This window comes from Cetorhinus maximus, chromosome 17, assembly GCF_964194155.1.
Source record: "Cetorhinus maximus chromosome 17, sCetMax3.hap1.1, whole genome shotgun sequence".
Lineage (NCBI taxonomy): Eukaryota > Metazoa > Chordata > Chondrichthyes > Lamniformes > Cetorhinidae > Cetorhinus > Cetorhinus maximus.
Window position 1 is genome coordinate 43,100,376 of NC_135895.1, and position 24,484 is coordinate 43,124,859.

The 24,484-nt window shown below is 41.3% G+C and overlaps 1 protein-coding gene across 2 annotated transcripts in view; it reads right to left on the bottom strand.

Moving 5' to 3' along the window:
* The window catches only part of zyg11 (zyg-11 family member, cell cycle regulator), a 61,211-nt gene that overhangs the window by 29,435 nt on the left and 7,292 nt on the right, over positions 1 to 24,484 (bottom strand). Inside the window, exons 1-6 of one of the 2 annotated variants that reach the window (XM_078561082.1) lie at positions 24,013 to 24,107; positions 23,252 to 23,417; positions 19,013 to 19,770; positions 5,321 to 5,461; positions 4,199 to 4,375; positions 3,287 to 3,351 (exon numbers count right to left, since the gene is read on the bottom strand). In XM_078561082.1, coding sequence (XP_078417208.1) covers positions 3,287 to 3,351; positions 4,199 to 4,375; positions 5,321 to 5,461; positions 19,013 to 19,770; positions 23,252 to 23,264 — 1,154 coding nt within the window. In that variant the 5' untranslated portion in view covers positions 23,265 to 23,417; positions 24,013 to 24,107. Of the gene's footprint in view, positions 1 to 3,286; positions 3,352 to 4,198; positions 4,376 to 5,320; positions 5,462 to 19,012; positions 19,771 to 23,251; positions 23,418 to 24,012; positions 24,108 to 24,484 lie in introns of those variants that run through there. The other variant, XM_078561081.1, reaches the window with a different exon arrangement.

The window sequence follows — 24,484 nt, forward strand, 5'->3', positions numbered from 1 at the left end:
AATTTAGTATTCAAAGGTTTATGACATTTCAGAAAGATAGGAAGAAATGACAAGGTGGTGGGGTAGTTCTATCAATAAAGGATGATATCCCTACTGAAATGAGAAATGATCTTGGCTCAGAAGATCAAGATGTACAATCAGTTTGGGTAGAGATAAAAAATAGCAAGAGAAAAAAAGTCACTGGAGGAAGTACATTATAAATCCCCTAACAGTAGCTACATTGTAAGTCAGAATATCAACAAGTAATGAGGGCTTATAAGAGAGGTACTGCAATAATTATGGGTGATTTTAATCTTCATATAGATTAGATTAATCAAATTGGCAAAGGTAGCTAGGAAGGAAAGTTCAGAGAGTGTATTTGGTTTCTTAGGACAATAGTTCTGCAACCAACCAGGGAATAGGCTATTTTAGACCTGGTAAATGTAATGAGACAGAATTAATCAATGATCTCATTATAAAGGATCCTCTGGGCAACAGTGATCATAACATGATTAATTTCAGATTGAGGATGAGAAATTTGGGTCTGAAACTAGCATCTTAAACTTAAATAAAGGCAATTACAAAGTTATGAAGACAGAGTTTGCTACAGTGGACTGGGAAAATAGGTACAAAGATAAGAGGTACAAAGCAGTAGCAAACATTTAAGGTAATTTAAAGATATATTGCATTGAGAAAGAAAGACTCTACGAGAAAGCTGCACCATCCATAGCTAACTAAGGAAGCTAAAGATGATAATCAAATTGAAAGAAAAGCCATGCAATGCTGTAAAGATTACTGCTAGGCCAGGAGAGTGGGAAAATTTTAGAAATCAGCAAAAACTGACTAAAAGCAGAAAATAAAGAGGGAGAAACAGAATGACATAAAACTAGCAAGAAATAAGAGCTTCAAATATACAAAGGAAGAGAATAGTTAAAGTCAGTGTTGATCCATTAGAGGATGAGACTGGGGAATTAATAATAGGAAAGAGCAGAGACTTTGAAAAAGTATTTTGTATCTGTCTTCACAGTGGAAGGCACATAAAATATCCCAAAAATAATAGCAAAAAAAATCAAGGGGCAAAAGGGAGGGTGAAACTTAAAAACAAATCACTGGAGGAAAAAGTACTAGGAAAATTAATGGGACTAAACACTGAGAAATCCCTGGACCTGATGGCCTGCATCCAAGAGTCTTAAAAGAAGTAGCAGCAGAGATAGTGGATGCATTGGCTGTAATCTTCCAAAATTCCCTAGAGATTCCGGAAAGTCCCAGCAGATTGGAAAACCTTAAACGTAACACCTCTATTCAAGAAAAGAAGGAGACAAAAAGCAGGAAAAGGCAGATCAGTTAGCCTAGCTGAAAATTGCATATACCAGAGCATTTTTTAAACTGAGCTCGGGTCCAGCAAGTTCGGAAATTCCCCACTCGAGCAACCTGCCTCGGTAGTTAAAACCTGGCCCAAGAGTCAGAAAATAGGTTAGGTAAGTGGGCCAAAAATTTAACAGATGGAGGCCTTTGGCAGGAAGAACAGAAAAGCAGTATATTATTAAATTGGAGGGAGGTTGCAGAATGTTGTAGTAGAGGGGGATCTGGGTGTCCTTGCACATGAATCACAAGAAATTAGCATGCAGGCATAGCAAGTAATTAGAAAGGAAAAATTAAATGTTGGCCTTTAATGCAAGGGAGGTGGAGTATAAGAGTAGGGAGGTCTTGCTACAATTGCACAAGACATTAGTGAGACCGCACCTAGAGTACTGCATATAGTTTTGGTCTCCTTGCTCTAGGAGAGATATACTTCCATTAAAAGGCATTTCAGAGAAGGTTCACTAGGTTGTTTCCTGGGATGAAGGGGTTGTCTTATGAGGAAAGGTTAATCAGGTTGGGCCTATGCTCATTGGAATTTAGAAGACTGAGAGATTGTCTTTCTGAAAAATAAGATTCCAAGGGGGTTTGACAGGGTAGATGCTGGGAGGATGTTTCCTCACATAAGGGAATCTAGAACCAGGAGGTAGAGTTTAAAAGTAAGGGGTTTCCCATTTAAGACTGAGGTGAGGAGAAATTTCTTCTCTCAGAGATCCATTAATCTGTGAAATCCTCTTCCTCAGAAAGCAGTGGAGGCTGGGTCATTGAATATATTCAAGGCCAAGTTTGACAGATTTTTGATCTACAAGGAAGTCAAAGGCAAGTGGAGTTAAGGCCACAATCAGATCAACCATGGTCTTATTGAAAGGTGGAGCAGGCTCAAGGGATCAAATGGTTTATTCTTGCTTATTTTTCTTATGTTATGTTCTCTCACCAAAAGTAAAAAAAGGCTAAATTAATTTTTAAGAATTCTAGATGTGAATTCCAAAAAGAAACAGTTTTTCATTCTCAAAGTTAATGCAATCAAATCTCAAAGCTTAGATTACTTAATTTCTACGACGAACAAGGACACCAACATTATCATTTTTATTTTTGATTTAGACAGAGCTACCGAAGAATCCATGCTTTGTACCATAAATAGGTTTAAGGAAGTTGCGTTAAACACATACAAGACACTGATTCGGCCTCAACTGGAGAATTGCAGCCTGTTCTGGGCACCACACTTTATTTAGGAAGGATGTGAAGACATGAGAGACGGTGTAGAAATGATTCACAAGAACAGTTCCAGGGATGAGGAACTTCATTTATGTAGATAGATTGGAGAAGTTGGGACTGTTCTCCTTGGAGAGAAGGCTGACAGGAGATTTGATAGAGATATTCAAGTCATGAGGGGTCCGGATATAGCAGGTAGGGAGAAACTGTTCCTATTGGTGGAAGGATCGAGAACGAGAGGACACAGATATAAGATAATCTATTTAAAAAAAAGCAATGGCAACATGAGGAAAAGCTTTTCCCACACAGCAAATGGTTAGAATCTGGAATGCACAGCGTGTGGTGAATGCAGGGTCAACTGAGGCTTTCAAAAAGGAATTGGATCATTATCTGGAAAGGAAAGATTTGCAGGGCTACGAGGAAAAGGCAGGGGGGTGGGACTAGGGTGAATTACTCTTTCAGAGAGCCAGCACAGACATGATGGGCTGAAATACTTCCTCCTGTGCTGTAACTTTCTAAATGGTTCCTTGAAAAATTTCAGATCTTGTAGAACCACAAATGTGGATCTTGATACACTATTAAATGGGATAAAACAAAAATAAATCAGAGATTGTGGTTTACATTAATTTTGTTAACAGGTTATTAATTTTGTACAAAAGGCATTCTCCCATGTTTTGTTAAGAGAAATTTCAGCCCCCAAACTTTCCAAAAAAAAGCACTTGATAAGATTACTCGCCTGTTAAACGGGACATCCTGAAGGATACGGTCACTGCAGAGAGACAACAGACAATTCTTCTGAAGCTAAAACAAAAATATAAATGTACTTTATATTAAATTGAAATTTTGAAAGTGCTCATCGAAAAAATGTATAAATCAGCTTTACTGTGGTACTATATCAAAGGATACAAAAAATTATACTTTAATTCTGCCTGTCCCATTCATTTAAATACAGATTTCTCAGACTTAATAAAGCAGTTTAAGAGACCCAGATTCTGACAGCAGCAAAAAGACCCAGACTTGCAAGAGAGTGCAAGAGACCCAGGGTAGGGAGGGGAGTGAAATGGACAGAGATAAAGATAAAGTTGACACTTGTTGAAAGCCAGTGAGAAACCCATGCTGCCTCTTTTTGGGAAGACGCACTGAATCAAAGCTAAATCAGGTAGTGTTGAGGTCACCAGCAGGCCTTCCGCTGGAATCGGGATCCTGGGGGTGGAAGTCTCACTCACCGAGAGCTACCGGGCAATCAAAGGCCAGCAGCTCTTGTGCTCAGCAGCACTATAGGGGAGGCAGTGGCTGCTGCAGGAAGGACGCCTACCAGAGTCCCAGGATTGCAGAGTGACCCAGGACACTGGTAAGTAATGTGGGTGGTTTCCACGGGCTTTGCAGGGTGGCACTCAGTGGGCCCCCCTTCCTGATGTAGGGTCCCTTGGTCAGGCACCAAGTGCCTTTGATCGAGGAAACCCACCCTGCCCCCACCTCGCCATTGATCAATAATCTGCACTCCATTAACTTCTCATTTGTTAAACTAAAACAAAATTGGTTTTGAGCTGGGGATGGACTAATAAAAGTGAATATGGTTGACTGCTTGCAAAAGTGCAGTAATGCTTACTAATTCACCCGGTGTTATATAGCATTTCCAACTCTTTACCTGTTGATGGTTGGGAAAGTGTTCCATGGCTTTCAGTAAGAGACGTGTCACTTCTGTCAAAAGGCGCACAGGCATACCACCTGCTAAATCTTGTTTTGTCAAATTAAATACGCACGCACTAGCAGCCAGCTGTACTGGCAGGTTTGTAGAATGATTTTTCATTCCGATGACCACAAGCTGAAATAAAAATGAAACTTGTGTAACAAAGATCAGATTTTTAAAAAGATTTTAATCCTAGATTTCTCTCTCTCTCTCTAAGCCATATGCAATTCACTGTTTGAAATACTTTAGCAGTGCCTTGCCTTCCAAATTTACCTTCCAGCAGTGACTCAGCTCTATTCAGAAACTTGATAGACTGAACTCAACTGACACAGGAACCAGTGTGTTATGTACCAGCATGCATGGATATCTGTGGTGGCAATAAGCACATCAGTTCAACGACACATTAGATGGTTCAATGAGAGCAAAGATGGAGGTGCTAGGGTCAGCAGCTGGCTTACCTTAGCAAGGAGGATGCCAACCATTTATCTTAGGTAACTAATCAACAATAAATACAACTCCGTTAGTGTTGTCTGCATCCCAAGAACAAATATTTAAAAAGTCACTTGATAGAAAATGACGAATTGGAATGCTGGCTAGCCCATGAGCATGGAGGAAATCTGTGCACTGTATTGTCACATTGGCTAGCATCAGGTAATGCCAATTTTATATTTGGTTTCTAATGGAAGAGATTTCATCAAGATAAATTTTTCCCACTTAGAGAATTTGCCCCATTTACTATGTAAGGCACGTCCAACAACAAAGGAAACCAACATATGTATAGTTAAATGGAAAACTGTGGCTGTGATATTAACAGGAGGAATTTTGCTTTGCTAGTGGTACTACATTGGCCAGTAAATGCTGATCTTGAACCATAGGAGGATCCAGAAATTCTCTAAAGCTTATGAAGAGTGACTTCCCATTTCTATTCTCTGTGTCACATGCACCGAATCATTGCTCCACGTAACATGGTACAATCATAGCTTTTATAATCGGACAGATACAAAGTTAGCTTTTATACCATTGAAATAAAGCTAGGAAAAATTACAGCACCAAGAGTCGGTTCAAAATGTAGTAATTTACCTTCAGTAGCTCAGGCTGTGGCTTTTCCATGCTGTGAGTGAGACTGAAAAGGTGAAACAATGCTTCTCTTACAAAGAAGGCCCTTTCACTGTAACGACGAAGAGCTTCAGAGATCTGCACTTCATTCGCTTCTCCAGAAACCTTTCGCACACAAAGAGAGGAAAAAAAGTTACAAATTTGTTTTTGATCTTTCAGTAAATAAATTTTCTCTCTCTTCCTCCAACCACACTTGAATTCTGTAGTAACAGTAATCTTACTTTATTTCATTCACTATGAAAGGCACCATTTGCCCCTGCACTCACTGATCTCCACAAGATACCTGAAGTTGTTGCTATAGCAGCTGCAAATACAAAACTGCAGCAAGGGTCTGCTCAATGACAGCAACTTAAATGCAAAAGTTGAGGCTTACCACTTAGAATTGAAGCTTCATAAGTCACCATACAACCATTAAAGGATATTCATTTTTAATCACATAACAGAGTATGGGTTAAAAAGTTGCTGTTCCATCAGTCTACATACTTTATTGCTGGACTTTGTTTCACCCAGACTTATGTTAAGAAAATAGTTTCTAATTTTCAAAATTTCAACTTGGAAAAAAAAAGGACACAAACATGTGTGGACCCAGAAGACTTGGGTACAGTCTTCAATGAATACTTAGCGTTGGTTTTCACAATGGAAAAGGACACTGCAGATATAGACATTAAGGCGGAGGACTGAAATATTGGAGGAAATTAACATAGAGGTGGTACCAGCGGGTTTAGCAGCCTCAAAAGTGGATAAATCCGCAGGCCCGGATGAGATGTATCCCAGGCTATTGAGGGAGGCAAGGGAAGTGATAACAGGGGCCCTGGCAGTAATTTTCAAATCCTCTCTGGCCACAGAACTGGAGGACTGCTAATGCTGTCCTATTATTAAAAAAGGGAGGAAGGGATAGTGTAGGAAATTACAGGCCAGTCAGTCTAACCTCGGTGGTGGGGAAGTTACTAGAAAGAATTCTGAGGGACAGAATATATCTGCGCTTGGGAAATACACAGATTAACAAGGGATAGTCAGCATGGATTTGTTAAGGGAAGGTTGTGTTTGACAAATTTGATCGAATTTTTTGGAGGAGGTAACCAGGAGTGTTGATGAAGGTAATGCATTTGATGTGGTCTACATGGAATTTAACAAGGCTTTTGATAAGGTCCCTCGTGGCAGACTGATCAAGAAAGTAAGAGCCCATGGGATCCAAGGCAAAGGGGCACGTTGGATCCAAAATTGGCTGGGGCAGGAAGCAGAGGGTGATGGTAGAGGGGTGCTTCTGTGACTGGAAGTCTGTTTCCAGTGGGGTTCTGCAAGGCTCGGTGCTGGGGCCCTTGCTGTTTGTGGTGTACATAAATGATTTGGACTTAAATGTAGAGGGTCTGATCAAGAAGTTCACGGATGACATGAAAATTGGTAGGGTGGTACATAGTGAAGAGGATAGCCGTAAATTGTAGGAGGATATCAATGGACTGGTCAGGTGGGCAGAGCAGTGGCAAACGGAATTCAACACGGAAAAGGTGAGGAGTGATGCACTTGGGGAGGGCTAAAAAGGCAAGGATTATACTATGAATGGTAGGACTCTGGAAAATACTGAAGATTAGAGGGACCTTGGTGAGCATATCCATAGATCCCTGAAGATAGCAGGGCAGGTAGATAAAGGTGGTTAAGAAGGCATGTGGGATACTTGCCTTTATTAGCCGAGGCATAGAATACAAGAGCAGGGAGGTTATGCTGGAACTGTATAAAATGCTGGTTAGGCCAGAACTGGAGTACTGCATGCAGTTCTGGTTACCACATTATAGGAAGGATGTGATTGCATTGGAGGAGGGCACAGAGGAGATTTACCAGGATGCTGCCTAGGCTGGAAGGTCTGAACTAAGAGAAAAGAGCAGATAGGTTGGGGTTGTTTTCCTTGGAGCAACAAAGGTTGAGGGGGCACCTGATAGAGGTGTATAAGATTGTGGGGCATAGATAGAGTGGATAGGAAGGCATTTTTCCATTAGTAGAAGGGTAAATAACCAGGGGGCATAGATTTAAGGTAAGAGGTAGAAGGCTAAGAGGGGAGTTGAGGAGAAATCTTTTTCACCCAGAGGGTGGTGGGAGTCTTGAACTCACTGCCTGAAAGGGTGGTTGAGTCAGAAACTCTCATAACATTTAAGAAGTATTTCGATATTCACTTGTGTCGCCATAGCCTCCAGGGCGATGGGCCAAGCGCTGGAAAATTGGACAAGTGTAGTCAGATCTTTGTTGACCGGCGCAGGCATGATGGGCCGAAGGGCATCCTTCTGTGCTGTAGACGTTGATGAGTCTATGAGTAAATGGTTTGAATAATTCAGCAATACTTTCTGAAGTAGCAATAATTTGGTTGCCAATCAATCAACCTAGAAGGAATCTTCCAGCCTAGGTCCTTGAATTTATTGTTATCGTCGTCCAAACCTGTGCCCATCTTTTACTTAAATTTCATGTGTTACTCCAGTATCAAATGAGCTGCAGTTGAAAATTGGGACAATCAGAGGAATCATCTTCGAAACCATCACAAACTCAAAACCTTGTCAACAATTGTATTCTTCTTGGCCCTCTCTCAGGTTTAAAAGATCCAAAAGACCATAAGACATAGGAGCAGAAATAGGCCATTCGGCCCATCCAGTCTGTTCTGCCATTCAATGAGATCATGGCTGATCTGATAATCCTCAACTCCATTTTCCTGCCTTTTCCCCATAACCCTTGATTCCCTTACTGATTAAAAATCTGTCTATCTCAGCCTTGAATATACTCAACGACCCCGCCTATACACAGTCCTCTGTAGTGAAGAATTCTACAGAATCACTACCCTCAGAAGAAATTCCTCCTCATCTCAGTCTTAAATGGGCGACCCCTTACTCTGAAATTATGCCATCTGGTCCTAGGTTCTCCCACAAGGGGAAACAACCTCTCAGCATCTGCCCTGTTAAGCCCCCTAAGAATCTTATATGTTTCAATAAGGTCGCCTCTCATTCTTCTAAACTCAGGTGAGTACAGGCCCAACCTACTCAACCTCTCCTCATAAGAAAATCCCTCCATCCCCAGGATCAACCTAGTGAACCTTCTCTGGACTACCTCCACTGCCAGTATATCTTTCCTTAGATAAGGGGACCAAAACTGTTCACAGTATTCTCGGTATGGTCTGACTAGTGCCTTGTATAGTTTTAGCAAGACTTCCCTATTTTTATGTTCCATTCCCTTTGAAATAAAAGCCAACATTCCATTTGCCTTCCTTATTATCTGTTGAACATGTATGCTAGCTTTTTGGGATTCATGCACAAGGACCCCCAAATTCCTCTGTGCTGCAGCCTTCTGCAGTCTTTCTCCATTTAAATAACGTTCAGCTCCTCTCTTTTTTCTGCCAAAGTGCATAACCTCATTTTCCCACGTTATATTCCATCTGCCAAGTTTTTGCCCACTCACTTAATCTGTCTATATCTCTCTGTAGACTCTTTGTGTCATCCTCCCAACTTGCCTTCCCACCCATTGATGTGTCATTCGCATACCAATCCTCCTCTAGTTATAGGTTGCCGTCCAGAAAATGCCACCCCTTCTCCCAACTCTGTCTTCTATTAGTCAGCCAGTCCTCTATCCATGCTAATATATTACCCCCAACACCATGGGCTCTTATCTTATTAAGTAGCCTTATGTGTGGTACCTTCTTGAACGCCTTTTGGAAATCCAAATATATTACATCTACTGGTTCCCCTTTATCTATCCTGCTTGTTACCTCCTCAAAGAATTCTAATAAATTTGTTCGGCATGATTTCCCCTTCAAGAAGCCATGCTTGCTCTGCTTGATTATATTATGTATTTCTAAATGCTCCGCTATTACTTCCTTTAAAATAGACTCTAACATTTTCCCAATGGCAGATGTCAAGTTGGCTGGCCTATAGTTACCCGTTTTTTGTCACCCTGCCTTTTTGAATAAGGGTGTTACATTGGCAGTTTTCCAATCCTCTGGGACTTTTCCAGAATCTAAGGGTTCTTGGAAGATTACTACTAGTGCATCCACTATCTCTCTACCTACTTTCTTTAATATCCTAGGATGCAGCCCATCAGGTCCAGGGAACTTATCAGCCTTTAGCCCCATTAGTTTCCCTAGTACTTTTTCCTCTAATGACAGTTATTATATTTATTTCCTCTTTCTCCCCCCCACCCCCAACCTTTGCCCCTAAATTATTTAGTATTTTTGGATGCTATTAGTATCTACTACCGTGAAGACTGAAGCAAAGTATTTATTCAACTCCTCTGCCATTTCCTGGTTCCCCATTATTTCCCCAGCCTCATTCTCTAAGGGGCCTATGTTCCCTTTGGCCTCTCTCTTCCTTTTTATATATTTAAAGAAGCTCTTATTGTCCATTTTTATATTACTTGCTAGTTTACCCTCAAAATTTATTTTCTCCCTCTTTATTATATTTTTTGGTCATCTTTTGTTAGTTTTAAAAAAACTTTCCCAATCCTCTGGATTACCACTAATCTTTGCCACATTGTATGTTTTTTCTTTCAATTTGATACTATCTTCAACTTCCTTGGTTAACCAAGGATGGTTTATCCCCTTCCTCGAATCCTTCTTCCTCACTGGGAAGTATCTCTGTTGAGAGATATGAATTTTTTTTTAAAAACGTCTGCCATTGTTCAACCACCATCTTTTCTTCTAAACTGCTTTCCCAATCCACTCCAGCCAACTCTACCCTCATTCCATTGTAATTACCCTTATTTAAGTTTAGCACAGCTGTTTCCATCCCAAGCTTCTCACTCAAACCGAATGCTAAATTCTACCATATTATGTTTCCTAGGGATGCTTTACTCGGAGATCATTTATTAAACCTGCCTCTTTACACATTACCAGATCCAAAATAACCTGATCCCTGGTTGGATTCACAACATATTGTGCGAAGAAACTGTCCCGAATACACTATGAATTCTTGCTCATGGCTACCTCTGCCAATTTGATTTTCCCAATTAAAGTCACCCATGATTAATGTACTGCCTTTTTGCTTTTACACATGCCCTCATTATTTCCTGATTTCTCTGTCCTACAGTATAGCTACTGTCAGAGGGCCTATAGACCACTCCCATCAGCGCCTTCTTCCCCTTGTTATTTCTTACCTCCGTCTATATGGATTCCAAGTCTTCCAATCCAAAATCCTTTCTTGCTATCGTACCTATTCCATCTTGTACTAACAAAGCTACCCCACCACCCTTTCCCTCCTGCCTGCCCTTTCCAAAAGTCACATACCCCTGAATATTTAGTTCCCAGCTTTGATCTCCTTGTAACCACATCTCCGTAAAGGATATAAGATCATAGCTCTATTTGTGTCGTTAATTCATTTATTTTGTTCCGAATACTACATGCATTTAAGGGCCGTTAAGGCAAAGATTTTTTTTACCATTTTTTCCCCCTTTGACCCTATTTGCTGTTTTTTTTTAAATGTTTGTATACTGTCCCGTCCTGTCACTAAATAGCAGCCCTGCAAGGCTGCCATATCCTTTTGCTTCGTAAGCCTACATATCCCCTTTCCAGAACCATCTCCCCCGAACCCCCCACCCCCCGCAATAATCTACTCAGTCATGAAGACTATCTAGTGCACAATGAATGTATCTGGAAGGAATGTTTATCTATAATAAATATATACACAGATTTAAGTATTTAGCAATGCCCATATGTACATTGAATATGCGCAAATGGAAAAACAATTCACTGCACAAAAGCCAGTCTATAAAGCTACATACAGAATTTGTAACATAAGCTTAAAAAACCACATGCACACACACGGAGAGAGGTGAGCAGTAACTGCCCATGACAAAAAGGCAGCAATTGACTGAGTGTGGCATCAAGGAGCCCTAGCAAAACTGGAGACAATGGGGATGGGGGAAAAACTCTCGGCTGGTTGGAGTCATACTTCGCGCAAAGGAAGATGGTTGTGGTTGTTGGAGGTCAGTCATCTCAGCTCCAGGACATCACTGCAGGAGTTCCTCAGGGTAGTGTCCTCAGCCCAATCATCTTCAGCTGCTTCATCAATGACCTTCCTTCCATCATAAGGTCAGAAGTGGGGATATTCATTGATGATTGCACAATGTTCAGCACCATTTGCGACTCCTCAGATACTGAAGCAATCCACGTCGAAGTGCAGCAAGACCTGGACAATATCCAGGTTTGGGCTGACAAGTGGCAAGTAACATTCACGCAACACAAGTGTCAGGCAATGTCCATCTCCAACAAGAGAGAATCCAACCATCGCCCCCTGATGTTCTTTAGCATTACCATCACTAAATGCCCCACTACCAACATTCCGGCGGTTACCATTGACCAGAAACTGAACTGGACTAGCCATATAAATACTGTGGCTACAAAGAGATGGTCAGAGGCTAGGAATCGTACGACGAGTAACCCACTTCCTGACTTCCCAAGGCCTGTCCACCAACTACAAGGCACAAGTCAGCAGCGTGATGGAATACTCTCCACTTGCCTGGATGAGTGCAACTCCCACAACACTCAAGAAGCTTGGCACCGTCCAGGACAAAGCAGCCAACTTGTTTGGCACCACATCCACCAAGACAAACATTCACACCCTCCACAACCAATACACAGTAGCAGCAGTGTGTACCACCTACAAGATGCACTGCAGGAATTCACCAAGGCTCCTTCGATTGCACCTTCCAAACCCACAACCACTACCGCCTAGAAGGACAAGGGCAGCAGATAGATGGAAACACCACCACCTGGAAGTTCCCCTCCAAGTCATTCACCATCCTGACTTGGAAATATATTGCCATTCCTTCACTGTCGCTGGGTCAAAATCCTGGAACTCCCTTCCTAACAGCACTGTGGGTGTACCTACACCACATGTACTGCAGCAGTTCAAGGCAGCAGCTCACCACCACTTTCTCCAGGGCAATTAGGGATGGGCAATAAATGCTGGCCCAGCCAGCGCAACCCACATCCCGTGAATGAAATAAAAAAAACTTGCACAGCAAAAGTGCTCTTCACAAAACAAAGGATTATTTTATTCAGACAGTGTGATGGGAAATTTACTCTGTGTTAAGTGTCAGGTCATCTCAAAACATGGGCTCAATACAGACACTATCTACAAAACAAAGAATTGTTTAATTCCTCAGCACTCACACCTCTCACTTTTATGAAGACAGGAACAGCAGGATGCAGGGGCCGGGCTGTATGCTAAATGGCTCCAGTAGTTTCAAATCCTCGTGTATTATATTGCTGGAGTATCAGAGAAAATGTGAAAAACCACCATTACTGTCTACCAATGCTGAGACCCCAAATGATTTTGAATATAATGAGTACTGGGGTATCGTCAGCTGGTGCTAGATACATAAACATGGGAGGCCAACCACCTAAATATATCAGTGCTAATTTAATTCCCATATGTACCTTAAAATTGCACCTTTAGCATATAACTTCAGGAAAATGAAACTAGCTTTATATCACAGTTTGGACAAATAGAGTGCATGACAAAGAGGCAATGATCACTTGCAGATGGAGACCATTTCAGAATCAAGTTCTCATATATGCCAGTGCCAAAACAACTCGTAATTTCTAACCTGAAAACCCGATCGTTTCAGTTATTTTTGAAACGATCAAGTAAGTAAAAGGTGTTTGCAAATGCTTGACTTACAACTCGTCATGGTTGATCTAACAAGTTATACTGGGAGCTTTTGCTCTACATGAGAAAAGAATAGGTTAAAACAAAAAAGGAGACAAGCAATGAATCAACTGAAAGAGAACCACTGGTGTAATCTATAGATGATTTGTACCCTTTTCCTTGAAGCAAGACTACTCAAACCAAACATTGTGTAATTTGCACAGTTAAAATAAGGTAATAACAATCCTCTGGAAGTTCCCAGCACCACAGATGCCAGTTTTCAGCCAATGTGATTCACTCCACGCAATATCACAAAACAGCTGAAGGCACTGGACAGTGCAAAGGCTATGGGCCCTGACAACATTTTGGCAGTAGTACTGAAGACTTGTGCTTCAGAACTTGCTGTACTGGAAGAACTTGGCTAGGGGTGCAGCTACAACACTGGCATCTACCCGACAATGTGGAAAATTGCCCAGGTATGTGCCAACCACAAAAAGCAGGACAAATCCAACCCAGCAAATTACAACCCCATTCAGTCTACCCTTGATCATTAGTAAAGTGATGGAAAGAGTCATCCGTGCTATCAAGCGGCACTTGCTTAAAAATAACATGTTCAGTGACTCTGTTTGGGTTCCACCGGGATCACTCAGCTCCTGACCTCACTACAGCCTTGGTTCAAATATGGACAAAACAGCTGGACTCCAGAGGTGAGGGGAGGGTGACTGCCCTTGACATCAAGGCAGCATTTGATTAGGTGTGGCATTAAAGAGTCCTAGCAAAACTGGAGTCAATGGGAATCAGGAGGAAAAGGCTCCACTGGTTGGATTCATATCTAGCACAAAAGGAAGTTGATTGTGGTTATTGGAGGTCAATCATCTCAGTTCCACGAGACCACTGCAGGAGTTCCTCAGGGTAGTGTCCTCAGCCCAACCATCTTCAGTTGCTTCATCAATGACCTTCCTTCCAACACAAGGTCAGGAGTGAGGATGTTCACTGATTATTACACAATGTTCAGCACCATTCATGACTATCCAGGCTTGGGCTGTCAAGTGATAAGCAACATTCGTGCCACACAATAATCATCTCCAACGAGAGAAAATCTAACCATCACCCCTTGTATTAAATGAATGACATTACCATCACTGAATCCCCCACTAACAACATCCTTGGGGTTACCATTGACGAGAACTGAACTGGACTAACCATATAAATTCCATGGCGACAAGAGGTCAGCAGCTCAGAGTCCTGCAGCAAGTAACTCACCTCCCGACTCCCCAAAGCCTGTCCACCATCTACAAGGCACAAGTCAGGAGTGTGATGGAATACTCTCCACTTGCCTGGATGAGTGCAGCTCCAGTAACACTCAAGAAGCTTGACACCATCCAGGGCAAAACAGCCCACTTGATTGGCACCCCTTCCATAAACAAATTCACGCCGCCAACCACTGACGCACAATGCCAGCAGTGTATACCATCTACAAGATGTATTGCAGGAACTCACCAAGCCTCCTTAGACAGCACCTTCCAAGCTCACAACTGCTACCATCTAGAAGGACAAGGGCAGCAGACACATGGGAACACCACCATCTGGAAGTTCCCTTCCCAAGCCACTCAATATCCTGACTTGGAAATATATTGCCTTCCTTCACTGCTGCTGCACAAAATCCTGGAACTCCCTCCCTAACAGCACTGTGTCCGCATACACCACATGGCCTGCACTGGTTCAAGAAGGCAGCTCACTACCACCTTCTCAAAGGCAATTATGGATGGGCAATAAATGCTGGCCTAGTCAGCGACATCCACATCCCATGAATGAATAGTTAAAAAAAAGTCTTTTTGAAATTAAATATTTGGTTCTGAAACGATTCATTAAATCAATATCCTCTCAGGGGAAAGCAGCAACAGCCAAGTTCACGGCACCGTGGGTGGCTCTGCTGCTCAGAGGGGTGGGAGGAAAACAAGTGGCAGGGCTATGGTGATAGGGGATTCAATAGTTAGGGGCACAGACAGACGCTTCTGTGGCCGCAAACGTGAATCAAGGATGGTATGTTGCCTCCCTGGTGCCAGGGTCAAGGATGTCACGGAGCGGCTGCAGGACATTCTGGGGAGGGAAGGTAAACAGCCAGTGATTGTGGTGCACACTGGTACCAATGACAGAGGTAAACTAAGGGATAAGGACCTGCAAGCTCAGTACAGGAAGTTAGGAGATAAATTAAAATGCAGGACCTCAAATGTAGTAATCTCAGGATTACTCCCAGTTCCACGTGCTAGCGAGAGCAGGAATAAGAGGATAGACCAAACGAACACGTGGCTGGAGAGATGGTGTAGCCGGGAGGGATTCAGATTCTTGAGGCACTGGGACCGGTTCTGGGGAAGGTGGGACCTGTACAAACCGAACGGGCTGCACCCAGGCAGAGCTGGGACCAGTGTCCTTGCGGGGGCTTTTGCTAGTTCTGCTGGGGAGTATTTAAACTAGTGTGGCAGGGGGATGGGATCCCAGGAGTAGGATCAGATAGGTCAGATTCAGATCAGAAAAATGAAGGTAGAACATTAGCTAGGGACATTGTGATAGACATGGAGTTACAGGAGAAGCAAAGTTTACAAAAAGTGTCCAGCAAGGGAAATTGATGGGGTTAAACTGTTTATACTTCAGTGCAAGGAGTATTACAAACAAGGTAGATGAGTTAAGGGCATAGGTAGGCACATGGCAGCAGGATGTCATTGCTATAACGGAGACCTGGCTAAAGGAGGGACAAGACTGGCAGCTTAATATCCCTGGTTATAGAGTCTTCAGACATGATAGAGTAGGAGATAAAAAAGGAGGGGGGTAGCACTAATGGTTAAAGATTCAATTCCAGTTGTGAGAAGGGATGATATACTAAATGGGTCAACAAACGAGGCTTTATGGATTGAGCTTAGAAATAAAAAAGGGGTCGTCACACTACTGGGAGTATACTACGGACCCCCAAATAGTGAAAGGGAGATAGAAGAACAAATACGAAGGCAAATTTCTGCTTGTAAGAACAAGAGGGCAATAATAGTAGGAGACTTCAACTATCCTAATATCAACTGGGGTTCAAACAATATAAGGGGCACTGAGGGAGAAAAATTCATGCAGTGTCCAGGAAAATTTTTTCAACCAATTAGCGACAAACCCAACGAGAGGAGATGCAATTCTAGACCTAGTCTTGGGGAACAAAGAAAGGCAAGTGGGTGAAGTGACAGTTGGTGACAGTGATCACAATTCAGTTAGATTTAGCATTACCATGGAAAAGGACAGAGATGAGGCAGGAGTAAAAGTTTTGAACTGGGGGAAGGCAAATTTTGCAGAAATGAGAAGGGACTTGGTTGAAGTGGACTGGACAGCACTGCTGGAGGATAGAACTGTGGAAAACCAGTGGGAAGCACTAAAAAGTGAGATCCTAATTGTACAAAGTAGACATGACCCCTACAAAAATAAGAGAGTGGTACTGCCAAATCTAGACCCCCCCTGGTTGAGTAGAGGAATACAGGGGAAGATCAAACAGAAAAAGAAAGCGTACGATAGGCACAAAGAACTAAGCACTGCAGATAGCCTAGACGAATATAGGAAGTGCAGGGATGAAGTAAAAAAGGAAATAAGGAAATCAAAGACAGGGCATGAAAAAAGATTAGCAAGTAAATTTAAAGATAAACCAAAGATGTTTTACCAATACATTAATGCAAAAAGGTTAGTTAAGGAAAAAGTGGGGCCTATCAGAGATGAAGATGGAAACTTGTGTGTAGATGCAGAGGCTGTGGGAAGGGTTTTGAATGAATATTTTGTCTCAGTGTTTACAAAGTAAAGGGAGGATGTAGATATAGTAGTCTAGGAGGAACACTGCGAGATATTGGACGGAAGAGTCATAAAGAGAGAGGAAATACTCGAAGGGTTGAAATCCTTAAAAGTTGATAAGTCACCAGGGCCAGATGGATTGTTTCCGAGGCTGCTAAAGGAAGTCAGGGAGGAGATAACAGATGCTCTGAGGATGATTTTCCAATCTTCACTAGATACAGGGGAGGTACCGGAGGACTGGAGAAATGCAAACGTAGTTCCATTGTTTAAAAAGGAATCAAAGGAAATGCCAAACAATTATAGGCCAGTTAGTCTTACATCAGTGGTGAGCAAATTAGTAGAATCAATCCTGAGAGATGGGATTAACTGTCATGTGGAAAGGCATGGACTAGTCAGGGATGGTCAGCATGGATTTGTTAAAGGAAGGTCTTGCCTCACAAATTTGATTGAATTCTTTGAGGAAGTGACAAGGGTTGATGAAGGTAGTGCAGTGGATGTTGTGTACATGGATTTTAGCAAGGCATTTGACAAGGTCCCACATGGCAGATTGGTCAGGAAAGTAAAAGCCCATGGGATTCAGGGTTATGTGGCAAACTGGATAAAAGGTTGGCTTTGTAAGAGGAAACAAAGGGTAATGGTCGATGGATGCCCTTGCGAATGGAAAGTTGTCTCAAGTGGTGTTCCACAGGGCTCGGTGTTGGGACCCTTGCGGTTTGTGTTATATATTAACGATTTCGACGTGAACGTGGGGGGCACGATTGGGAAATTTGCAGATGACACAAAGATTGGCCGAGTAGTGGATAGTGTAGAGGATAGCCATAATCTCCAAAACAATATAGATGGGTTGGTGGAGTGGGTGGTAAAGTGGCAGATGGATTTTAATATAGAGAAGTGTGAGGTCACACACTTAGGGAGGTCAAACAGTTACAGGGATTACACAATAAATGGGAATATACTAAGAGGGGTAGATGAAGTGAGAGATCTTGGCGTACAAGTACACAGGTCCCTGAAGGCAGCAGTTCAAGTAGACAAGGTTGTAAAGAAGGCATATGGAATGCTGTCCTTCATTGGCAGAGGTATAGAATATAAAAGTAAGGATATAATGTTGGAATTGTATAAAACACTGTGAGGCCACAACTGGAGTATTGTGCGCAGTTCTGGTCACCACATTACAGGAAGGACGTAATAGCTCTAGAGAAAGTGCAGAGGAGGTTTACAAGAATGTTGCCAGGGTTAGAAAAGTGTAGCTACGAGGAGAGATTGGATAAGTTGGGGTTATTTTCCTTAGAACAAAGGTGGCTGAGAGGTGACTTGATTGAGGTGTACAAAATTATGAGGGGAATAGATAGAGTGGACAGGATAAAATTGTTTGCCTTGGTGGAGAATTCTAGAACCAGGGGACATAGATTCAAGATAAGTGGCAGAAGGTGTAGGGGGGACATGAGGAAGAACTTTTTTTTACGCAGAGGGTAGTAGATGTCTGGAATTCGCTGCCCAAGTTGGTGGTAGAGGCAGAAACTCTCAAGTCTCTTAAAAAGTACCTGGATCTGCACCTTAAGTGCTGTAAGCTGCAGGGCTATGGGCCGGGTGCAGGAAGGCAAGATTAGAAAGGGCACCTGGGTGTCCTCAGGCTGGCATGGACAAGATGGGCTGAATGGCCTCCTTCTGTGCTGTAACTTTTCTATGGTTCTATAATTCAAATTGCCTTGAGGGGGTGTAATTAGGAATTGGCTATAAAAATGCTGGCCTATCCAGCAATACCCACCTCCCATGAAAGAATTTTTTTCAAAGTACAATTTCCTAGTCTAATAATCATTCCAAACAGGTAATAAAATTCAATGCACTGTGAACATCAAATACAGACTCCACTGTTCAGAAAGTGACTATTTTTTTTTTGTTTTTCATACCAATCGTTGATAAAGGCAGATTTAAAACTAATTGATTGTCTTAACTAATCCTATTAAGTTTTGTTTTATTAGGTTAAAAATCTGACAAAATAAAAATTACTGCAAATGTGCAGATTCATAGAAGTATTCTGTAAAAACATTTGCCACAAACTTGTGAACTGTAGATTAACCACCAGATCTGAACATGCAGACAAAGTCCTCAGCACAAAATAATGGTCAGAATTGGAAACATCATAAAACATTATAAAGTTTAACAACTTCCCAAGCATAAAAGCCAAGATTGTATTCTGCAAAAATTATACAAAATAAGGAAGACCAACCTTTAAGCTCCCTTCTCCAGAAAGGAAGTCAGAATAGCCAGCATCAGTAGCAAGTAAACCCATGAATTGCATTGTAGGCCGATGTTGGACAAACGCCTGAACAGCTTTATCTGTTATGTGCTTCCTGCCCGAGATATCCAGGGATCGGAGGTTAGGTAGTATGCTGGGCAGTTCTAGTAAACGAAGTGCAATGTCAGAGGTAAATTGCTTATCATCAGAGATGTCTAGGTGTTGAAGGAGCACCAGTTCCTTAATAATTTCCAAAATCTGTGTAGTTGTCATCTTCAGACATTTGAGGTGGTGCATGGTCAAGGATTTTAGCTTGTCCTTACAGGTCAGAAGTGGTGTGATGTCAGTGACAGAAGTGTTTGAAATATCTAAACTTTCTAACCTTGGAAGAGAGGCAACATCCCTAAGATCATCATTGTAGAAGAGAACATTGGTAACACTTAAAACACGCAGGCCAGTTAGCTGGCTGAAGCATCGCTCATAAGGGTCTTCCAGAGACAGTGTTAATGAATTCAACATAAGACACTGCAGGTACTGCTGATTCCATTTGTTTGTGACGAGTGCGTTTACAATGTCAGTTATCGTGATGTCTGCATTTACACCAGAAGCATCCAGGTCAATAAGCTTGTGGTGGCAGAATGCTTTCTTGAATGCAACTGCTGATAGTTTAGCATTTCGAATACAAGCACGTTTCAAGCGCAGCAGGTCGTTCCTGCGGAAAATTCCCACTGTCTTTTCGTTGAGTACGCCTGTTGTAAGAACAGAAAAAGAGAAGTCCAGTTGTTAGTGAACTGAAAGATTGGTGAATTTTATTTGCTCACCAAGTTAAGGGATGTCAGTGCTTAAGGAGAGGAACATTTATGAAACCCAGTATTACCTTTTGCATGGAAGAGCTCACTGAACATTGCTGGAAAATCCCTTACCCCAACATATGGAGGAGTATCTGTTTGCTATACTGTCGCAGCATTTTCGGTTTCTCACAACAGCTAGCTAATGAGAAAGACAGCAATATAAATGCCAATTATATGTGGTTTATTGCTGCAGACACTCTTTCCCAAAAGATATATTAAGGGTTCCTAATTTCATTCAAGGACGGTATTTCATAGCTTTCAACACAAAGGAGCTTCCTTGACCTGCTGAGCGTTTCCAGCATCTTCTTGGTTGAAGTTTCTACATCTTTCACACATACTCTACGAGGCTGGGAAGGAACTCCAGGCAAGCTTTCTTCTATTTTGTTGACCGCTTCTCACTGACATTACCATTTCTCAGTGGTGTTCTTATTAATTCTTAGCGAGAAGTATAGCTATGTATATTTTTAGTTACAACAATAGCAGATATAACCATTGAAAGATTTGCAACCAAAACTTGCAAGTGCAGATTAACTTTTGCAAAGCCGCACTGCTCTTTGCTGATTAAGATTACCATTTCTCATAGATTGTATGGACCTAGATACTATCTGCAAATCACAACCATTTGCTATTATAAACTGTCCAAATATAGTGCTTGGAGTCAGCACCAGCAAGAACCAAGATTACCTCAGCATACCTCTCCTGCTTAGATTTGGTGTTATAAATCAATGTTAAGTAGCTGAATCTATATAGAGTAATAGAACAGAACTTCACCTATTCCTACTGATTTTACAGATTACATGCACATTGCACAAACTTGAGGAGAAATTTTAAGTCTTGTGTGCCCTCCCTAGTTAGGTGGGATTGGAGGATATCTGTGGACAAGTGCTGAACAGGAGGAATACACTGACTGATTCATAACTAATTCAGACAAACTGCTATTCTGAACTTGCATCACACTCATGTCCAAATTTCATTTTGCTGTAAACCAGGCCTAACGTTATTTTTACCTGTTCCCAACAGTACTTAACCCATTTCATACCATCAAACTGTTCTCTGCCAAAAGGGGTTGGGGAAATAAGAATAAAGTAGCAACCAATGGCATTATAGGTATGCACATCTTCACATCATTCAAAATCCAATAGGTCAAACAACTGGAGAAACAAACAATCATTGCAATGAATATTAATATAGAAATGTATCTCTCTTATGTGGAACCTTATCCAATGCCTTCTAGAGTGGTAGACATTGCACCATCTGCATCTTCCACAATCCCCACCAATACCTTAAGAACAAAAGAGATAAGAGCAATAGGAAACCTTTGACCCTCAAGCCTGATCTGCTGCCTCAACTCCACTTTCCTGCCTGCTTCTCATATTCCTCGATTCCCTGAGAGAGTGACCAAAGATCTGTTAATTGCAGCCTTAAATATACTCAACAATGGAGCATCCACAACTTTTTGGGGTCAAGAATTTCAAAGATTCACGATCCTCTGAATGAAGAAATTTCTCCTCACCCTAGTCCTAAATGATCAACCCTTTATTCTGAAGCTGCTCCCCCACGTTTTAGATTCCCCAACCAGGGAAAAAAAAACCTCTCTGTCTACCCTGTCAAGCTCCTTCAGTCTTTCAATGAGATCACTACTCATTCTTCTAAACCTCAGAATATAGGTAGGCCAAGCTATTCAGCGCCTCAGTCCTGGCACCAACCTAGTGAACCTTTGCTGTACCACCTCTTAGGCAATTATATCCTTCCTTAAATATGGAGACAGAACGGTGCACAATACTCCATGTGATCTCACCAAAGTCCTGTACAATTGTAGCAAAACTTACTTATTCTTGTACTCCGATCCTTTTGCAATAAAGGCCTACATGCCATTTGTCTTCCAAATTGCTTGCTATACCTGTCTGTTAACTTTCTGGAGTTCCTTGTACAAATATACCCTCTGAACAGAAACATTTGGCCTTATTCTGCTTTTCTATTCTTACTATCAAAGTGAATAGCTTCACTCCCTCAAATTATACTTCATCTATTGTTCACTCAGTTAACCTGTCTATATCTCTTTGCAGCCTCTTTGTGTCCTCTTCACAGCTTACATTCCCAACCAGCTTTGCATCAGCAGCAAACTTGGATCTCTTTATCTAAGTCATTGGTACAGATTTGTAAATAACTGAGGCTCAAGTACAGACATTTGCAGCACTCCACTAGTTACAGTTTGCCAAATTGAAAATGCCCTGTTTATCCCTTCTTTCTGCTGTTCGTTAACCAATCTTCTACCCATGCCAATATATTACTCCCAACTCCACAAGCCCTTATCTTGTTTATTAACCTTTTGTGTGGTATCTTATCAAATGCCTTTTGGAAATCCAAGTAAACTACATCTACTGGCTCCCTTCCGTCTACCCTACTAGTCACATCCTCAAAAATCTTTAATAAATTTGTCAAACATGATTCCCCTTTTGTAAAACCACTGAATCAGAAAATTACACTATGATTAGTCAAAGTGTGCTGTTAAGACTTCCTTAATAATAGATTCCAGCATTTTCTCAACAACTGGATGTCAGGCTAACCGGCCTGTACTTCCCAGTTTTCTCTCCCTTTCTTGAACACCAGCACCTGAGAATGGGCCCATTTTAGATCCTCATGTTAAATGTTCCTTTAAACTGGATTAGGAGGAACAGAGACCATTTTTTCCCCCTCACTGCACTACTGTCACCCAGCAATAGCCATCCCTTCACTTTTGCAATGTAGATCATTTCCTGGTTTATTATTTTAAACTTTTAGAGAATCTTGTTTTTAATGATGCCACAAAAAATACAAGATCATTGTACTTTTCATTTTTGCTACTTTGCTAATAGGGCAAAAAAAGAAAATAATGAACTAAAATTAAAAGCAATGGATAAAGTCCACATCTAGAAGCTGATTAACACATTGACCATTCAAACTAGGCTCTCACCTGAGCTCCGGCTGATGTGCTTACTAAAGGGAAGATAGAAATTACTTATTCTTGATGAAACATTTCTCAAGCCACAGCGGCATCAATTATTACCGAATCCTAAAAAGGATCACCAACCATTTTGTTTCAGAGCTCTGTGCAAACGTCTTTTAACTCCCCAATCCCAGGGTACCCATAGATCATCTTAGGGGGCAATGCAAGCATGTCAACATTATTCCAGGGGCCCCCAAGTCTGAAAAAGTTTATCCTGTTGATATTACACACAAACTATTCCTAGTTTAAAATCAATCGACTTTAATATATTTGAGGGGTGGAAGAGGTGAAATGTTGTTTTTCAATTATCTGCATATGCCTGTGATATACCTAATCTGCAGCTGAGGGGTTTTGATTTCCATACTTAAAGAGATAAAGCAAACACCATCTTACCATTCAGGGACATTTTCTGCAGCAAACGATCTGCCAGTTCTTGTGGAAACACCACAGTTTCCTTGAGACAGAATGAGCCATCTGTCCTTTCCCAACAAAATTTGTTCAAGTTCACCCTCAAGAAATCTAAGCATATATCGGTTAATGAAAGGGGAGAGAAATCTTCCTGTTGGTAGAAAAGAAAGAGAAATGAGCATAGAACTAATATATCTAAAAGACATGAGCGTGAATATTGGGAGTTTAAAAAACTTTAGTTTACAAATATACAAATCAGTATAATATTTATTTGTAAATCTTGCAACACAGAACTTTAGAAATCAAGGCATCTAGGACTGTGAATTCTAACCCCACTCCTTCACCCTAAAGAGGGGAAAAAAATACTAAATCACTAAGGCGTTAATAGTCCTCCATTGCCATATAAAATGAGGGCTATAAAATCCTTTCATTGAATTGCTGCCTTATAATTATCCCTTCTGATGATCCACATTCCTCTAGATTACAGGAACGTGATCTTTACCAGTGTTAAATAATGCACTATAAACACCAAAGAATCTTCCAGTAATTGGCAGCAGGTTTTTCCATTTATATTGCTGCTCTCACTACCGAGTCTGAGGTAACGACCCTGTAGTTGAAGCATTTTTAAAAAGGAGATGGAGCAGACAGGCAGCTGGTTGTCACACAAATCAGGACTCCATACATAAAACCAGCAGCAATTCCAAAACAATGTTGTCAAATTTTCGCAATCACCGTTCAATTTTCACCTTTTAAATCATGCTTGTTAAATGAGTGAAACACTTCTCCACACATGCCAAAACAATTGTACTGTTTGTGCATTGCCATTCCAGTAGAAACTATCCTGCAGGTACAGACATTAAAGAACATAACAAAATACTGCCTTTAAATATAAAACAAGTTTATTGAAAATTTAGCACAATCCTTTGCAAGGAGGTAACAATTGTTGCAACTTCCTAAAAATCATGAACTACCAATTTTTGTAAGGGAAGAAAAACTGCAAATTAGAAAGTTATTTTGAACTAAATAATTATAGAATACACTATTTATCTAATTGACAACAGGTGTAGAAATAAAGGTTTTCTTTGACTAATGCATTTTATTCACTTTATTCTGAAGCTTACCACTAACCTTCCATCCTTTCTGCAATATAGTATTTTTTTTAAACTAATCTTGTTGTGAACAGGATTGTGTCTCCTCAACCAGATTGAAGGGTACTTA